Raw genomic sequence first — 20,378 nt, 5'->3', positions numbered from 1 at the left:
CAAGTAAATAAAAAATTAGAGAGTTTTAAAAAAATGGAACATTTAGGTAGGTTAATAAATACATAAACAATGAAACATGGACACCTAACATAATAATCTATAAAAGCTTCAAGTGTTACAGACAGGACTACATGTAGCAAGGTGCACCTGAATTCTACACATAAACTTGCCTCGTACACTTTGAGGTATCACAGTCTCTTATAACAAAATTTCACAAAATCCGTGGGATGTTGACTACGTTTGCATTATAATGAATGTTCTTCCAGGACAGAAATTGGAAAGTGGGCTTCATCGTCAAGAGAAATAGGAAAAAGAACAGCTACAGTCATATGGTCTGTTGTGTACAAAACATCTCATATACTTACACTTATAAGTTGATAGAACATAGTAATTTCTTAAAGAAGTCAGGAAAATTGGAGGAAGGGAAAGAATATTGTGCTATATATCCACACAAAAACAGCTAACATAATATGTTAAAAAAAAAAAAAAAAAAACAAAAAAACACCACAACCTCAAGTTCCCATTTTAATGAATTCCTGAATTACTTGAAAGTAATTACTTTATAATAAAACCTTTGGCTGAAACACAATCTTGCATCCAAAGGATCCTAAAATCTTTTAAGCAAGTCCAGAAATTAATGCAGTTGTTTGCCAACTGCTGATTATTTCATGTTTAGCAAGACAGAAAAACTTTGCAGTGCTCCTTAAAAACTAAAAGATGGGTCTCAGCCTCTGTTTCCTTGCCTGCTTTTGTCAAGCCATACAGAACTGGTACACAACTACTGTGATGCATTATCAAAGAAAATATTATAGTAGCAGAGTTTCAATTTCTAATTCAGAAAACTAGACAACAGCTATATAATGGACAACATTTTTAATAAAAGGTGAAAATTAAACTTGCATTTTCTTTCACAGGTGACACTTTGAATGTGAAAATGTGAATTCCCAAAGGCAAGCTAAAACACTAAACACAAAATATTCTACACAACAGGCAATATTGGACACAAATTCCTTTAACTGGTGCCTATTACTACACTCAGAGCCATAATATCGTAAGTATTGAGGCTCTAATAAAGGTCCTTTGTCTGTGAATACTTCACAGTGTACAGTTAACATGTTCATGCATTCTTGAATATTAAAGCTGTTAACTGTTTTGTTTCAAGAGTGCTGAGTTAATACACCTATCAGTGCACAGTTTACAGAAAGGCTACTTAGGTGTGTGTAATTAATGTAGTTAGTTACCTTGTGAACTGAGTGACAGTACCTCAGAAGAGAAGATGAAATTGCAAAGATTAGAAAATTGTACAATGCAAAAACTCTGCAAATGCAAAGTTGCTTACATATTTGAAACACTAGCTCTTTGTCAGAACAACTACAGACTTTTAATTTGTGGGTCAAGATTCCTATAAGTTCTGTTCATGTTTTTCTATCACTATCACACTCTGTTTCAAATAAACATAAATGACTGCTTTAGTCATATAATTCTCTAATGCATCACTGTGCTTTTGGTGGTAACAGGCAACAGTTCTGAACTGCTGTTCAGAACAGCTCCTAAATCACCACCTCATTTCACTCCGATAGCCAAGCAATGTATCTTAGGCTCCTAATCCCACATTTTAGAGCTCTCAGATGAATACTGACTGGGTGTTGGAGCAGTGTGAATCCCTAATGCCCTCCTATTCACTACCTGCTCTAGAAGCATATCAGTACTCTCAGGCAGAAGGGGATTCAAACTGACAACTACTTGTACAAAAGAAAATAGGAACGACTGAGATGTTTCTGAAAATTCCTTTACCCTCAAGCAGAGACTGTCCAGGATCCTCAGCTTCTGGTAACTTTAGTGGGAATTGAAGGTGATGGACACGTACAGATCTGGCTCATGACAAATGGAAAATAAAATAAAACAGAAAACCTCTGATAGGCTGGCTTGTTAAAAAGTACAAATGTTTGCAAACTAATGTTCATTAAATTATTTTGTTCCCTCTTATCCACCCAAAAAATATTTCAGTTAAGAAAAAGTATATAATTTCTTCAAACAGATGGCATCTTCAAGCCCATATCCTAACCTTTTACTGGTAGTTACTTAGCAAGAGTATCTTATTGATCTGAGGCCCATTTAAACTGAAGTTCAGCTGTGAGTAAAACCACTGTATCTTCCTTTTACGCTAACACTTTTAGGACAAAATGTAGACAGAAATTTTCATTGTATGGCATGAGTATCTCACATACACCCCTCTCTTCTGAAATCCAGAAACACAAAGAAAATAAACGAATATCTTCTCTGGATTTTAATCACAAGGACTTTCTTTCACATGCAGAGACCATACATGTACTTTCTTGTCTGTTATCACTGCATTATGAACTTTTGGCATTAAAAAAGAAAATCTCAATGCAGAAAAATTACAATTAATGTGGGCAAAATGTAATTGAATGACAAATAACCTAATATAATAGAGATCTTCCTTTTTGATTAGATTTGTCAACAGTTAGGTGTTCCCAACATTCACAACCAGTTTTTACAGATGTAAGCCTGGTGCAAACACTGCTAAAATGAACTAGCATATCTCAAGGCCTTCACCCTCTGCAGGGTTTTGTAAAACTCAAAAGAGAAAGTTTATGTGGGACATATAACTACCACAGCATCAGTTTTTTGCTTTTGAAATGAATGAAGCTGTGCTTTTCCAAATCATGAAAGCTTATCCTTTTTGCACTTCTGAGAGAAAATAACAGTGGAACTACCATTTTAAACTAGAAAAGTGTGTGATATAACACAAATGCAAGATGCCCCTTCACTGCACACTGGAAGATAATAAATAATACTGCAATTTCAGATTAATAAATCAGAAAGAGTTGCTCAGAAGATATACAGAGTGCCAGTAAGTACTAAAAATAGTTCCAGAGAGACTGAATTTTTCAATACTCCAGAAGTATCTTATGGTGCTTTCTCACCATACTGATCAGGAGATGCTGGGGATAAACCAAAAATGTATTTTCTGGATTTATCAGAAAGCCAACTCGTCATCTTCCTTCTCCAGTATTACTGACTCCTATTTATGTGATTCAATAGAACAAAAGCAAAAGAATAAAGGAAGATGCATTTTCTTACTGTACAGTAGTCATTGCACCTTGAAACCCAGTTCCAAAATCTTGTGATACTTATGTGTATTGAGGATTCCAGTATATAAACTGTTGTGACTTTCCATTTAACAGTTATATTCCTAAAAATGCCTCCCTCTTAGTTGTTTGGGATCCAAAATCTTAAGGCTGAAAGTATATTTGGTACACACTTTTAGAAGTAATCATATGCAATAATATATTCTTTCTTATAAAAATCAAATTCCAATTTCATTCTAATTCTTACTTCCAATGCAAATCATTACAACTATACAAGGAGAGGATAATTTAGTATTTTTAACAGCAATACATAGAGAGGAGTAGTTTTTAAGGTCTTTAAGGAAAACTAAATCTACAACTTATCTATCACATCTTCAACTTGTCCTCCACATACCTGTCATTAATTTGAATACACACGTTATTTGTCAGACTTAAAATCAGTGATGAAGTTATTAACACAGTAGCCTAAAAAATCAAATCCATTGTACACATTGTAGATCTATCTACCTGCTGTCCTGTTAAATATATTAGTTGATGTAATTGATTTGCAAGAAAGGTAATAATATTCAGACTGTTAAAATGGCATGTTTAAAAGGGAAATGCCAAACACCTAACATGCCATTCCATTTTTGCTGCTCTGTGTTTGATCACTACTAACAGTTAAGTCTTGAACATACACTGAATGTACAGCTTTTAAGCATGAAAATCAGAAGGGAACTATAATATCCACTTCCTGCTGCAAAGATCTAGATTAGTCCAACCAGGTAACACATATTCTCTAATAAATTGTAAACCATCTAAACTTTGGGGCTGAGACAAGCTCTTGCACAGTACCTGGGAAAAGTTGCATGAAACAGTTCATTTTAGAGTCTATCATTCACTTTGCTGCTGTCTCCACAGGAAAAGTAACAAGAGAATAAACCAAACAGCTGAAATGTTATTACTTCAATATGACAGCAATGTGACTGGCCTCAGACAGACTGTAGTATTCCAGAAGAAGTAAATGAAGTGAAGATCATCGAAGCTAATTCTGGCCAGTAACAACCTGTAATCCAAGTAAGAGAAAAGGCAAGCTTTCACTGGTCTGAATCAGCCCAAAGTTCTTTTCTGAGCTCAATTGAGTGCCCTAAGACAGATGTTTCCGAACAACATTAGGCACACTGTTTGTGATACAGTAAAACTTTTTAACCAAGAAACTGGACCTGCTGCTCCTTCCTTAGTGTTAAATATCAGGTTTTCGGCAGCCAACATCATCGCAACCACCAGTGTGGCAGCGTGGCACTGCTAATAAGGCAGAACCAAAAGCCTTCGCTGTGCTCCTCACACCTACTCCCTTGTGACGGTAACTTCAACTTACAGAGCCATCACAGCATGAACACATGCTTTGAATTCTTCAAGAAGAAGTTCAGGCTTCCACATTCACAGAATCACAGAATTGACTAGGTTGGAAGAGACCTCCAAGATCACCTAGTCCGACCTCTGACCTAACACTAACCAGTCCTCCACTAAACCATTCTAAAAAGACAGTGATGTAAACAACTGAATCTACCAAACACATACTACTAAAATAAAACAACCTAAAGTTAAGCAAAATTATAAGTTAACCAAGTTAATCAAGTGTGCAGCTCTTAGTAGACATAGACATGCACCATACTGTTCTACAAACTGACCACCAACAAGGAAAAGGAAACACATCTCAAACTCTCCTTAAACAATTTTTAGCATTGACCCAAGGACTTAGTCTAGATCTTGATTTTTACACTTGCATAATTTCTACTTCTTTAAAATAAAGTGTTTAATGTATTGTTAGGATTCTTGTGTATTAAGCTATTAAGCTATGAACAAGAGTTCAATTTTTCATGTTTATGTATCAGTGCGTTAAATGAACAGTTCACTGTAACTTTTCTTAGACACATTACTATTCTTAAAACACCTAAGAAATTCTAGCAACTACTAAGTGTCATCATGTAGACATCAAATTCAAAGATACTGAAATAAAACAAAACAAATACTCTTCAGGGAAAAAATAAATAAATGAATAAATAAAAGTATTGTTTCAATTATTTCAATTATTGCATAGAAATCTACATGACCGCTCTGTACAACAAAATCATTTTCAGCTGTTATATGGAATGACAGCTTAGAGCATGATCTCAGAATCAGAAGGTAGCACTATTTGTTACGCATTCTACCTACACGGTTAAAATTCCACTTCTACCCTCAATTAACTTTACTGTTACTGTAAGAAGAGGCCTCCTGTGGGTATATGTGGATGAATCCATTGGAAAATGTAAACTTAAATAAAAACTGTTTTGAAATTCAGCATTATGGCTTCCAACAAAACAGTAAATCCTAGACTAAATTACTGAAAGCAAGTATGATAGCTGAAATGACAGAGCTTCCAGGAGGGCTACGCTTTATTAAAGTTTTTCTTTATCGTGCTCTTAGGCACAACCTGATTTGTTCCAACAGCTGCCCAGAAGGAAAAGCCAACCAATCGTTCCCGAGGAATACGCATATTTACATCTCTTTGCATTTAGTTTTCAGTCCCTTCAGAGGCAGGTAGCACACAGCACTACAGCACAAGCTTGTATCTTTTGCTTTATCATGTTTCAAACGAAAACCATGTTGAAAACTACTGATCATCACAGTAAGTTATTACCCTACAGCCTTTTCTGATAGATAAACTTATTCCACCCACTAATATAAAGATTAAAAATAAAGCATATGAGAACAACAACAACAAAATCCCCTGAGCATAACTGTTTAATTAGCCAGATCTTTGTTAGAATCAATGAGTAACAAAACATGATTTTCTTTGTTACCTTGCTTGTGAAACTGAGTAAACTATAGTGTGTGCTATGCTGTGATAAATATGAAGGAGAACTTCAAACCAATATTCAAAATTTTCTGAAAGACTTCATTCCTCTTTATGAGAGCGCTTCAAGTATTATCTGAACACTGCGACAGCAATGAGATTGGTGGCTTAACCATCCCTTGTAGCCCTCTGAACGTTAGATAGGATTTCTCCCCACACACAAAAACAAAACATTATTTATTATGAAAAGTTTCACACCAGGGTGTGACATCTTCAACCACACTGAGCACTGAATTATATGCTCATACATCAAAACATTTTAAAAATACACTATCAAAGCTCATCATAAATAGGCAGGCATCTAAAATCCCTATGTTTCAGTTCCACAAAGGTAAATAGGCTTTTTGAGCCTCCACTGTTCTCTCTACTCCTTAGCATAGGAATACTTAGGACAAAACCTTATTCCTTGAGTAGTACAGAGTCTTCTGCCACTGGGTAGCAGAACTGCTGCTTATACCTCCTGTACTTGTAATCTTAGCTCAAGCATAGATACACTTCAAATGTTAACCAAATTAATTTTGTTTTTACTTCGTCTAATAATGTGCATGCTTATCTGTGAAAAAATGTATTTGCAAAGTTTCTGATCTTCTGCATAAGACTGTGAAAAAATGATGCAGTTTGTAAGCCTGTGCCCATATTCTGAGTTTTACATTGCTTCAAAAAGCTATTGGACAAACTGGGCACATGGAAAAAAAAAAGAAAAAAAAAAAAAAAAGAATCCATATAAGGGTATTACAACCCTCACTTCTAGTGCAAGAAACATTTGAGCCTCCAGCTGGTGGAGGCTTAGGAACAGCTTGGAAAAGTATGTTTGTCTTATCCTTTACAGTATCTCCTAAGTATCCAATGTCAAGCCTTAGAGACAGGATACAAGATTAAATGAATCTTACTTAATCTAGCAAGGCCATTCTCAGGTCAAGTGAATATCACTCATATCACATAAGGAAACTGAGGCACGGAAAGCAGAAGTGACTCATTCAGAACTACTCTGCAAGACAGTAACAAATCCACAATGAATCTCCCAGTTCAGTGACCCTCACAAATCAATCACATCTGAACACAAAATATATGATTTACAGAAAATACAATGAAAGCACAAATACTGCTGTTTTAGATATCATTACAAAATGAAAACAGGATTTCAGTCTCTTAGAAAACCACCTAGGCAACCTTAAAGAAGACACCACTATTTCTTATACAATCCTGCTCTAAATAACAAAAAACAAAAAACAAAAAAACAAAAAACAAAAACAAACAAAAAACCTTTATTTATATTGCTTGCTTTATTCTCTCTGGTTAGTAAGAAAGACAGATGATAAAAATGAGCATTTATGGAAGTCATGAACTTTGTAAATAAGCACTGCGCACCCATATATCACACTGCTAAAAGGTAAAAGGCAGGTCATTGGAATGGTTTGTGTCCTTCTCATTTTTCATTCAAACCCTTTGAACAATGTTTTTTTATTTTATTTGTTTCTTCTGTTTGTATGATTGAAGTGCATGCACCTTGGTCTTTTAGGACTCCATCCTCACAAGCAACCCTGAAAGCAAAGATCATCACAGAAATAAAAAAACTCTATTGCTCTCCATGTGGTCTACTGCAGACTTAATTGAGTACTTAAAACCAATCGTGCTGGTAGAGACTGAAAAATGGAGAAAAATTTGAGACTGAAAATGAAGAAAAGGACTAAACAAATAAAAATCCGTCTAAGATTCTGATATGAAGGTGTGCGGCAAAGGTCACAAAGCTGTAACACAACGCACTTCAAAATCTGAGTAATAATAGAAACAAAAGCCTCAAAAGCAGAGATCAAACACACACTCACAAGTTTATTTCCTTAACTTTGTTAAAGGCCCAGTTGGTCAGCCAACATGTTTGCCAAGAACTCTGGGTGATGCCAGCATGTCCAGCTTTAAATTATTCAATTATTCAAATTATTATTTTTTAACTGAGCACAAGAGAACTACTGGGTTACTTCAGAGGCCAAAAATAAGTAATGATAATGTAAAATCCTACATAAATTTAGCTATACTTCAAGGAACTGATTCACGTTCTGATATTTTACAAGCAAAGCAGGTATCTTGGATATTCACCCTGGATGATTATTTCATTTATGTGAAACAATAAAAGGTGTACAACACTGATAGAAAGAAGGGGAGTTCTATTAATCATTTACGATCAATTTATATGACTGATTTTCAAATTACGGTATTCACACTTTATGCTGGCTTTCCATATGTAGGTCAATTCACCAATGGTAAATGTAACTGGCAACATATTATTTTTGAGGTTACATGGAAAACAGGATTGGGAACAAAATGGAAAGCACTACTTGGCTTATACCTTTAAATGTGCTACAACAAATAGGTTTGGAAAGTCCATAATGGAAATAAGGATGAAAATTATGTGACTGGGTTTAAAATGAATAGAAAAAGTAATCTTAAAGTGAGGAATTCATATAATACCTCATCCTGAAAACCACAGAGGAACAAGCTGACTCTTAAAAAAAAAAAAAAAAAAAAAAAAAAAAAAAAAAAAAAAAGACAATTTTCTTGATAAGGCAAAGAAAAAAAATTACAATAATTTGACTTTGGAACATCAGCAATAACCAAAGCAATACACATCACATTAATAGAGCCAGCAATTATAGCACAATGTGAGAAAAATGTGTTTCAATACTGACAGCTGATGACTCAGAATTCTTTCCTTGTACCAATGTTTCTTTTTTGTTTCTTTGAAATTGTCTGAAATGCTCTTTGCTACATGTCCCAGCTTCAAAAGCTCTACAGGACTTCAGTGTTCAGGCCCATTATATTTCTGGGCCAGGGAATAAATTACTTTGTAATAAACCTTTCTTCCAGGAATAAAAATAACCATACTAATGCAGTCAAGTGCCACAATCCATGGCTGACAGTGGATTTAAATGTATTCTTTGACAACTATAAGAATATAATTTTGGACCTATCTTTTTTCCTCACTGTACTTCCTCTTGAAAGGAAGAAAAACAATGCATACTGTATATTTTGGGTAAAACAAGAATTATTTATATTTCTATCACTAAACAATTATCACTAAACAACCCAATATTAGAGAAAGCTAAAAGTAAAATTTAAATCAGAAAGATAGTTACTCAATAAGCTTCTTCAATATTTTAATTTTATATTTCAAGAAAAAAAAAAAAAAAAAAAAAAAACAGGAAAAAACTGACAGTTTTGACTGAAAGAAATGTTTTCAAAACATATCTCAAAACTTTGAATTCTTCGTCCCCTGCAAAAAAACAGAGGTGTTGGAGAAGTGAGCTGGGGAAAAAAAAAAATCTAAAAGTTTGGTGAATATTATAATTCTCCTTTATGTTTTGTTTCTTTGCTGAGCATTTTGAATATAGTAGCAACTTTTTGGTCACCTCGTACATATGTGTGGAGAAGACTAGTCATGATATAACTTGGAATTTTTAATAATAAAATTGGAATAATATTAGGATTCATATGAAGCCTGTTGTAATATAACCAAAGGTTTCTCACGACAGATATCTGAAATATCGGTAAAATTTGTATTGCTGCATCCACAATGAGTAAAAGCAGCAGAAAGTAATCCTCACAAACTGATTCCAAAACTAGAATTACAATGGATTCTAAGAACTTCTACAACCCTTGAAGCAATACAGAGCATGATTAGCTATTTCTCTTCTAAAACTTGCAATAACTACATTTGATTAAAAAAAGCAATGGTATTCAAACGAAATTGTTCATACTTGGATGGTGCTTGCTTTAGTAATAAGGTTCTAATTTAGTACAAACATTTTAAGAAAGAAAACTTAAAAAAAAAAAAGAAAAGTCCCACTGGATACATCTGTCACTCCTATCTATTTTTGCACTTTTCAACAATGCAAGGCATCAAAGAGCATCCTAATGCAAATGTTAGCAAAGTATACAGTAGCATCCTTCTTTTCCTTCGTGGCAAACTTGGAGTTTATTTATATATAAAATTTTCAAAATTGTTCTGATGTGAAAAACTTTTAAACCCATTCTGTTTTATGGGTTAAACAATCAACAGGAGTTGATTTTATAACTGATAAAAGCACTTACTCTTCAGAAAGTACTGATAAATTTACTTCCTTTATTTCTTTTCATACTGTGAAAGTAACAATTTTTCAAAGCTGAATTTCAGCTGTTAGATTTTCATGAGGAAGGCTAATGACACTAGGCAATAATTATTATTTTTTTTAACTTACATATGTGTTTAAATATAACGAGCAGGAAGAACATGAAATATGTTGAGACAGCGTGCACATTTCTGCTGTCATAACTCAAACTAATTTTCCAAGTAGTGATATACTTGTAAGCAAGAAATCTACATGCAATTGAAAGAGCAGCATACTTTGTACTGATACCCGATTAAAACTGTCATTTTCCTGCTTACATCCAGTAGAAAAGTGAAAACACAGAAAGTCAAGTCAAACAAAAAGAATAGTTGCTTACCCTTGGTGACTGAAGAGTGGCCAGCATTTTACAGCAAGCATGTCACAAAAACAAATTAAGGACTCGGGGCAGCTTATACTAAAATCAAATGAAGTGTTGATCACTAAGACTCAATCATGGCTTCTTACTTAACTTTCAGAAAGATCTTCATGATTTTTATTGTCTGTCTGCGTATTTTATAAAACATTTAGCCACTGTCTTTCGCAATTAACTGTTGGAAAAACTTCTCTTCAATGACCCTTCAGCATTTTTAGAAATATTTTGAGCTTTCCATATTCACATGCTTTAGAGACCCTCACAAGCCTTCAACTCATTAACTCAAACTTATTTTGAGCTATTAACAATTTATTTCCTCAAAGTAGCTTGGAAGTTACAGCTATCTAAAACAAACAAGCACGTTAAAAGCACCATATACTGTTGCTTAAAACTTTCAAAGACCTTCAAAAAGTTCACTTAAAAGGCTAACTTTAAAACTTGTAACAAAAATGACATTTGGAAAACACTATTTCTTCCATGTATTTTACATCTGTAGTTAATTCAGGTATTTCTGATATTACAAATTTTGGCAACCTGTGGAGATTTTAACAATATTCCTTAAACAAAACAAAACAAAACAAACAAACAAAAAAAAGTTTAGAAGAAAATCAGTTGAACATGAAATATGAATTTACTGATTTTTTTATATATATATATTTTCCTCAGAGGTGTGCTACTTTGCCATTGCATGTTAAACATGGCAAAATTCACTATATGAAGGAGAACAATTCAATATAACTGCTTAACAGTAAGCCACACTTTAAAAAATTTTCCTTGACACTCCTGTTTGCTGTTCCAGTATCATACACATATGCTAACTTAACTATAGTTCTACTGAGATACCTGATTTTTCTTTGTTTTTGTTACTGCTTTACTGTGGATTACTTGAGAGCATTATACATTATTAATTGACTATTTCTGTCTCTTCAGATGAAACTGAAGTATTTACACATTTTTTGGAAGAGTTTAACAGGGATGCGGTACTTATTTCTAAGTGTTTTTATACACTTGGTTTCAAGAGGACTATGTAGGCAAATCCCTAGTCTATTATGCTCAAAAAGCATCACCATATCTTTGTTAACTAACATACTGATCTGTCTGGACATCAGTAAAAGATAATATTCATGTAAGATAGATGAACTGAAGATCTCCATTTGACAGATTTGTGCCTTCCAGCTTGAGTCTATCATCCTGCCCACACAGAGACGTGCTAAGTTATATATTATTGTTTCATGACAGCTAGTGTGAAAATCAGAGCCTTGAATGCAAAAAGATACACCAACTTGTCCCTCACCCTAGCTCACTGAACTTACTGTGCCTGGAAGCAAGACTTTCTCCTCCAGTCTTCAGCCAACCCCTCAAAGGGATGTCAGGATAATGAAGCCTGACAGTTTTACAGTACTGATGCCATAAACCACCCTAAAGGAGCCTTGTATCAACCAACAAGAAGCAATTACCTTGACTCTTGACTCACTGGAATCAAACTACCACCAGTTGGTAGTACAGTTTTATCTTCTTACAGAAACTAATTCACAGCTATAAGAATGCAAATCAGATTATTTTCCCCTTTAAAAATAAAATCCAGTAACTATTTCAAAACAACGCTCAGGGATGATCATCACTTAACTGTCCAGATCTCTCTAGACAAATTACTACTGAGCAATATTTTTTACTCTACTACAAAACCGTCTCATAAGGATTATACATTTTCATATTCATATAATAATAAAAATGTGTAAATGGAGGGAGGGCTCTGTAGGAATGTGGATGTTGAAAAACAAAATAATGAAAATACTGTTTTGATGGAAAGATTAAAGATTGAATTTAAAAGGCTTTGAGGAAAGGGAGCTAAATAAAGGGAAGACTTTTTTTTTTTTTAATAAAATTTCTTTACATACCTGAGGTTAAGTAACTGGAAAATGGTGAGAAGCAAATACATTCACTATATTTTCAAGGCTAATGACAGACTTAAGGGATAAGAATACTACTCTCAGATTCTTATAAATCAAATTCCTCCCACAGCCCATCTTCCAACTTTTCCTATGATTACCAATAAAAAATAAGATCAAAATGAAAGTCATTTGTCCCTTTCATAAATTTGCAGGGGAGCTTTTCAAGATACTAGGATGTCACATAGCACTCATAAGCGTCCTTCAAGTTTCTGCATCTCATTTTATAGCTTACGTCAGCTCACGTCTTCTTATCCACCCACTCAAAAATTTTCACCTAAACTGAAAGCTGGATAAACTCTCTATTCTATTCTACTCAAAATACATCTCGTTATTTCAAAATAGGTTTTATATCTTAAGAAAACTGCTAACAGGAAAAGTCTGCACATCTTGTATTACAGTGTAACTTACAGTGGTAACTACCCATGTGAAAAAAATGAAGCTGTGTTATAATATTAAACAAATATATTGATCCTTGGGCAGTGACAGAGAAAGAGTAAAATGTTTCAGTTCCAACGTATTCCCTATCAGCACCATAGACTTAAAAAAAAAAAAAAAAAAAAGTAGTCATCATCATTCACAGTCTGTCCTAGCAAACTTTTCTCTTCTAAAAGAGAGCTAAAAGTTACCATAAAAAGACAACACATCCAACTCTCTGTATTTATTAAATTACAGGCACTACAGGGTGACCTTAGAGCTTGGCGGGAGTGCACATTCAGGACAAAAAATTTCCTAAATCTATCTTAGAGCTAAATCTGTCTTTCAATCACACATATTGTTTCATCTTGTATATAAGTACTTTCAAAATTAAGATGGAATTTTTAACAATACCATTATTTCTCATTATTTTGCATTTTTAAGTTCAAATACTCAAGTACTATTGGTACATGGGATATACATATGTGTATAATTGATTTTTTTATTGTAAGTGAATCTTGAACTATTACTAACCATTTAGCTTTGACAGGAGAGAAAAAATTAAAAGTTATTGTAGTTGCTTTGTCAGGAAGTCAAGAAATTTCTTATCTAAATCAAACATTTTCTAAGTATAATGGCCATAAGTCCCTTAGACAATGGCTAGAAAGGGTTGTTAATAAAAAATAAATCAGAAAGTGCAAAATACTTCGGTACTAGTGGGTTCTACAAATTTCCAAAGGATTTTTGATAACAGCAGAATAATGTAGTTGGAGCTTACCTTATCTTACTAGTCACTAACAGCAATTTTCAGTAAGACCTGACAATAGTAATAAAGGTCAGTTTACATGGAGAAAAAGCTCCATCTTGACAGTTTTTGCACAGAAGGCAGATGTTGATAGCAACCACCCCAGGCTTTTTGTGACCTATTTAAAGGGACAATATACCCCTCCATTGTCCTCTCATGCTGCTGAAGCCTACACAGAAGAATCATCTGCATTAATTTCAGTGTGATTAGCTGTGGTGTGCTCCCTCATTCAAACATGGTTTGAGAGCAAAAGTAAGGGTTGCTCCTTCAGCTTCCATTTAAAGAAATTAAAGCATAAAAAAGGACAGAAGCCAGAGGGTTTGAACAACTGATGCTTGGGTTGATGCAGAAGTTCCGGTGACTCTGTTCAGGTGTCCCAAAGCGGTGAGGTATCCACAGGTTCTGTTTGTGTCGCTGTGCACTATGCTCACAGGGACGTGAACTGTGATTCCCACCCTTCTCTCCAAGGCACTCAGCCACTTTTTGGTTCTGAATTAACTACAAATCTAGTTCCACTCTGTAATTTTAATTTAACTAACTTCCCGGCTTTCATTTTACATAAAACTCATCTCCTTCCATTCTCCATTTTCACAGATGAGCAGTGACATCAGTTACTCGATCCCAAACTCCAATGAGGCTCAGAAATAACCTTGTTTCAAGAGCAGTCTAAAAATCTGATGAAGATCCGTGATCGCCATTTTCCATGGGTAACGGAATTGACAAACTGTAACAGAAATTGGGGAAAGCTTATACTAAAAGACATCACAAGAGATTATTTACAGTTGCAAGAGGTAACTCCTCATCAGAGGCAAGACTGACTTGTTGTGAGACTGAGTAAGAATCTATTTTGTCAGTTTGCAGAGGTATGAACTGACAGCTACAAAAAGATGATTATATAACTCTAGAAGGAATCCACCAGCTACATCTGACGATAGGTAAATACAAGAATAATACGCTAACAGGTAGGAGTAATGGAGCTATAGCAGTATCACCAATCTAATTTTCCCCAAGCAGATACAGATTAAAGCAAGCAACAACCTGATGGAACACAAGTTTAGCTCTCAGAATTAAACGCCCTGCGCCTGTAAGTGCAGAGTTCTGCCTTCACTCTAGTCTGCAGCTAACTGGGTATTCCTGCAACCATGCACCACTTAGTTTATGTGGTATACCTGCTCAAAAAGAAATGTTTAGGAATCAATAATACAAATTTAAAATAGGCAAACAAAGGTGACTTTGTTTTATCCATTACAGTGCTCCAAGCTGAAATCCTGTTCAAAAACTGTTCTGAAAGAGCTCCCCTTTTTAACAGCTACGAGAATAAAGAAATGCTTCACATGAAAATCGTTATGACCAAAGCAGAATCTTGCAACACTTGTAAATTCTGAGTGTATTAATTGGGTTATACTAAATATTAGCTTACCTTGAACACAAAAACATTCTGAAGCAGCACCATCAATGACAGCGCATATCCCTAACACTGTGGTGGCATTACCAGACACAATGTGTAAACATTTTAGTTAGGTATGTCAGCAATGTGATGACCTGGAAGACGGGAACCAAGGCCTGTAGACCTGTCTAGTTGCACATGGGAGGAGGCCAAGTGATACACAAATAAAGAACCAAACATGCAGAAGGGACTGAAAACAGGCCAGGCAGCCTGCCCAATCCACAACAAGCACTCTCAAAACCAAAGCAAGGTAACGAATGTCAGAGGAAACAGCCCCAGTTAGAGGGGCAGAGAGGGGAACACAAAAGACTACAGATGATCAAGAAAAGTTAGAGAAGACAAAAGACAAACCTACTTCACTTCCCACTCATCATGGAAGACCTCTGAGGACTGGATCACCTTGGCATTGGCAACAAAGGCCTCAGACAAAAAAAAAAATGGAATAAACTATATTTACATACGTATCGTATTACATGCCATGTATTCATAAAAATATGTAGTGTTTGTAGATTCATCCTTAATCAGAAGTCACTACTGATTAACATTTCAAATTAAATTCTGCTCTTACATCCTCCTGTTTTAACATACTACTTCTCTTCATGCATGCCTTTATTTTTCCCTATTCTTCCCAGTTTACACTTGACTGAGAGAAAATCGTTGCTTTCTTATCTGGCCATTTCTTTCCCTGAACTATGTCACCATCTGTCTTAGCTGCCCCTTCTATCACCTTCTCCTACTATCACTGTTATGCCATCTTTTCTTCCTATCTAGACTTAGAGCAATTGCTCATTCTAAATGCTTTTTCTTTTATCTTTAAATCATTTCCAACTAAGTTTACTCTCCCTTGCCTTGTTCATAATAAATATTGTTTACCATTTTTCATGTGAACCCTTAAAGTTATCCTTTCTGTTGTCAGCTTTGGGCACCTCAGCAAAGGATTATGATCTTGTATAATGCTGCGCACAATTTCTTTGGCTTTGTTTTCTTCTATTTAAAAGGGTTTTTAGAAAGAGGCAGAAGATTCAAATAAAGTCAGTTACAAAGTAAAAAGACCTTATAAATCGTTAATGATCTGTTTTGCAAAAGAAACAGAATACAACAATTACATTAAGTCTTTTTTCCATACTAGAAGGGGGGCAGTAACATAAGCACTGAGTTACAGAGTGAGGAAATACTGTAACATGTGAATGTTTTCTTCCAAACAAAATAGAGTTGCTGAAAGTGTGCTAAAAATCTCTAACCTATTCAGATGTGTTTGTAGTTAGCAAAAACAGGTATGGCAAAAATCTCTTTATCTTCCTGAAGAATAGGCCTGGCTCCATACAGACTGTAAGCACATTTTAGATAAACTTTTTAAAAAGTGAAATATGACTGAAGAGCTTCCTCTTTACTGCACAGCCTGTTAATTTGATGTTAATTTCTCTAAAGCACAGATCAACACATTCTCTCTGTTGTTGTATGCATATTAGAGCATCAGCCTGTGTGCTCCTGTGAAGTGACTTGCATACCTGATCATCTCCCACTTCTCTGTGGCCGTCCAGGTTCACAGCCCTGCCCACCACCTCGCTATCGGGTGCTTCCCCAGCACCCCACAAAGCTGTCACATCAGCCCTGCTAGATTCACACTGTGCAGTTTTATGCACTGCAGTTTCCTCACTTTTCTGTATGCTGATTATAAAGTGAAGGAAAAGGTTAACATATATCACAGGCCAGAAGACATGAGTATCTTCACAGTGCACCCCCAAAACCAGCATGGAATAACAAATGTTCAAGCAGCATTTTGGGAGAAAAGGCAAGCAATAGCATTTTTGTGTGCTCGTCATTCTGCCTCCTGGCATTAGGGTTAACCATGAAAGGATTCACATGCACTACTCTTCCTTTCCTCTTTCATCTCCTTATTCTTCCACAGTGATGAATGGATCTTTGTATATATGCTGTGTTCCCTGCCTGCTCACCAGAATCCTCCCCTCCTACCACTTTGTTCTCCTACTTATGTGGCCAGTTTTGGCATTAACATCATAAAAACTACTAGGACCTGAATGGAATAATACAGTGATGTTATTATTCCAGATGGTGTCTGGCTGTGTCATAAACTGCTTCTTGGACTCAGAGATACTTTCCAAGCTATTGCTGTGCCTTAAAAAGACGGTGAATCCGTACCTCATGAATTACCTGACAAGCAGGCATGCAAGAGAAAAACGCAATTAATTCACTTACGAGATCTGTCTGTAGGGCTGTGAATTTACAATTTTTTTTTCGTTGTAGCACATCTAGCACAAGAGTTCACAACTTTCAGTGTGTATGCTCATCCACATCACCTTTCCTTCCCTTATTATTTGTTAAGAACAGTTTTTCAGCAAAGAAACATAAATAAATGCATAACTGGTTTTATTTTTTTATGTGATTCTATGATTATTTAAATACCGAAGTAAATGGGGGGGGGGGGGAAGAGTTATTTGCACCACTCTCTTGGCAGACCACCTCATGTCACATTTGATCTTTAGACAAGGCCTTGCACCCTAAACTATTTTTGGTAAAGAGATGTACAGAGCTGTAGGTTGTATTTTAGATGAGCTCCCACTTGTGTGATATTCTTCTGCTGATCTCTTACATTCTGTTTCTGAACCAATTCAAAAATGAATAAACACACAACTCAAACACATAAAACAAGGCTGCTATTTTGGTAACCTAAAATGTTGCTCACTAAATCCTAGGGACTCATGATTTTGCTATTTTTTGTGTTTCTTGTTTTCCTACAATAACGGCATTTTTTCCTTGGATAAATTATCTAACTTTTGTCCATGTAGACAGTGTTTTATTTTGCCACATTTTGTCTGTAGCCTTGGCTTCTTTTTTTTTTTTTTTAGTATTTTCTATTTCTACTGTTATTTATTTAATATGCTGTTATACACTCCCTAGATTTTCAGTTAAAATGCCAAATATAGAAGACAACATCCTGTTGGACACTTTTGGTGATCTGTTTAAAATAATGCATAGGTCTATCTACTCTCATTGTAACTGAGGTTAAAAACTTTTAAGCACTGAGGTCTTTGCTTAAAAAAGTAAATTCTTTAAAAGTCTTAAATTTCTAGACTACAAAGAGAATGGACAGACCAACAAATAATTTTAAAAAGCTCACCAGAAGTGAGCAGCATGCAGTGTTCTGAAAGAATCTGTCACTACTTGGCCTCTGAACTGCTAAGATTACTTGAGACTATAAGCAATTTAAAGGAGCTAAAATAAGGCAGCATTTTATTTTTATTAAAATGCTAGTAAGTACTTGTATTAATGAATATTTGCTGTCAAGTCAATCAAGCAATATATTGGCCTGTATATTCTGTATTCCTGCAATCAGTGATGAGGGTACCTGGTTGCTAACTACCCATTAGTTTCCTACTCCAAATCAAGGGAAGTAAAGGCATTTTCAGCTTCCCACATAGTAACACAATCATTTTAGGTTACATTTCTTCCTTGTACTCTCTACTTAAGTAAATTCAAACTTCACACCTTTTCAAACCTTTCCTAGCTGTTGTAACATGCTAACATGTTGTTCTTTTGTTCCTTAATTCCAGAGTTTTCCTGTCATTAGCTAGAAAGGGTAAAAGCTAGACTATGACATATCTGCTCTTCCTAGGCCACTGGCACTCTTATCCTTGCATTTAGGCATATCTTGGAGTTTCTCCTACTCAAACATGATGTTTGACCAAACATTACAAAACTACTTTGATAATTGGATTCCGGTCCATTCTAGCATAACTCGTTGGTATACAGATCAGCTATTCCAGAATAGAATAGTCTGTCTTGGTATTTGATGCCTTCTCTATGACAAACACATCACAAAATCTTCTGGTTAAGTTCTACTGCTCAGATCTAACAGTCACACAAGATGGAGACACAACATGCTGTTCCATTCAGGTCTGTCACATTGGTGGCGATCAGAACATATTTTTGGTGGCTCAAGAAGACTGTTAGCCAAAGTTGAACAAATACTTGGCCTGTTGAAAGCTAATGAAGATGTGCATGTTTCACACTGTTACACAGATACACATACATAAACAACTTTCTACAAAGTGAATGTAAGATGTACTATAATGCTCTCAGGTTAACATTTCAAGACAGTTATCTACAGTGCACCACTACTACAGTAAACAGCTTCATATTTCTAATGGTTTGTTGGCAACTGGCAGTCTCTGTTGGTCTGCAGTAACACAGACAGACAATAACACAGAAGAACGGAAGAAACCCACCTTAAGAAGTTCATAATGTTGAATACCATTCACACCAATGTCAGGATCAACGGCAGATGGAACAGAATAGCGAGAATTAATTGCTGTGTTTTCAGGTATAGAGATGTTAATAACTGTTGATGGAAAGAGTGGGGCATTGTCATTTATATCCTCTATTAGGAATCTGATCTTGACCAGTCTGAAAACTTCATCAGGCAAAACAGCAACCTCCACCTCATAGAAGCAGCGATTCTCACTAAAGATGCCAGAGCACAGCTTCTCTCGGTCTATGCGGTTGGCAGTTGTGAATATCTCACCAGTGTTCTCCTCCACCCGTACTAACGGTACATCCCCAGTCTTATACACAAGCTTGAACTGTAACGGTGAGGAAAGGGGGACGTCTGGGTCCAGCGTTAAGTTAAGATCCTTGAGCAAGTTGCCAATGAGGACATTTTCAGGCAGTTCTTCCCGCACTGTATAATTCTTCTCCTGTGCGCCAGATTGAAATACAATACAGGCTAATAAGACTGCCAAGAGGTAGGTTCCAGACAGCAAGTCCATTTCCAGAATGACTAATGAATTTTTGTGTAGAATACCAAGAGTAGCTGGAAAAAGGAAAAGAGAGAAAATATTTTAAAAATTACAGAATATTGTGCTTTTCAAATGATGAAGATATGAAAGGACTACCCTTTCTACAACAAATAAACTGAACTGACTGAAAACCCAATTAGTGAAATGAGATTTGACTTAACAATCCTTCAGAAAACATATAAAATCTCTTGCACATATTTCTACTTCCATCTGCTTCCTAAATACTTGAGGTAGAAATCTTAGAATTGGATCAGAATTAATGAACAAATAAATAAAAACAAAGATAAATCATTATTTCTATCTCCACCATTAGATTTCTCTTTTCTCCTTAAGAAAACCTCTTCCTTTACCTTCCTAAACCTCTGCCACTTTATCCTCAATTTCTTATCTCCAAGGAAAAATGTAGGAAAGGAGTTTGCAAGCAACCATCTGCTGAG

At 35.3% G+C, this 20,378-nt stretch overlaps 1 protein-coding gene across 6 annotated transcripts in view; it reads right to left on the bottom strand.

The window, feature by feature from the left end:
* Positions 1–20,378, bottom strand: part of PCDH11X (protocadherin 11 X-linked) — a 474,407-nt gene that overhangs the window by 406,269 nt on the left and 47,760 nt on the right. For 5 of the 6 annotated variants that reach the window (XM_084535116.1, XM_084535119.1, XM_084535120.1 and 2 more), the window contains exon 2: positions 19,372–19,955. In XM_084535116.1, the coding sequence (XP_084391242.1) occupies positions 19,372–19,911 (540 nt within the window). In that variant the 5' untranslated portion in view covers positions 19,912–19,955. Of the gene's footprint in view, positions 1–15,479; positions 15,515–19,371; positions 19,956–20,378 lie in introns of those variants that run through there. The other variant, XM_084535121.1, reaches the window with a different exon arrangement.

Source organism: Aythya ferina, assembly GCF_964211825.1.
Source record: "Aythya ferina genome assembly, chromosome: 13".
NCBI lineage: Eukaryota > Metazoa > Chordata > Aves > Anseriformes > Anatidae > Aythya > Aythya ferina.
This window is presented reverse-complemented; position numbering and strand designations above follow the sequence as displayed.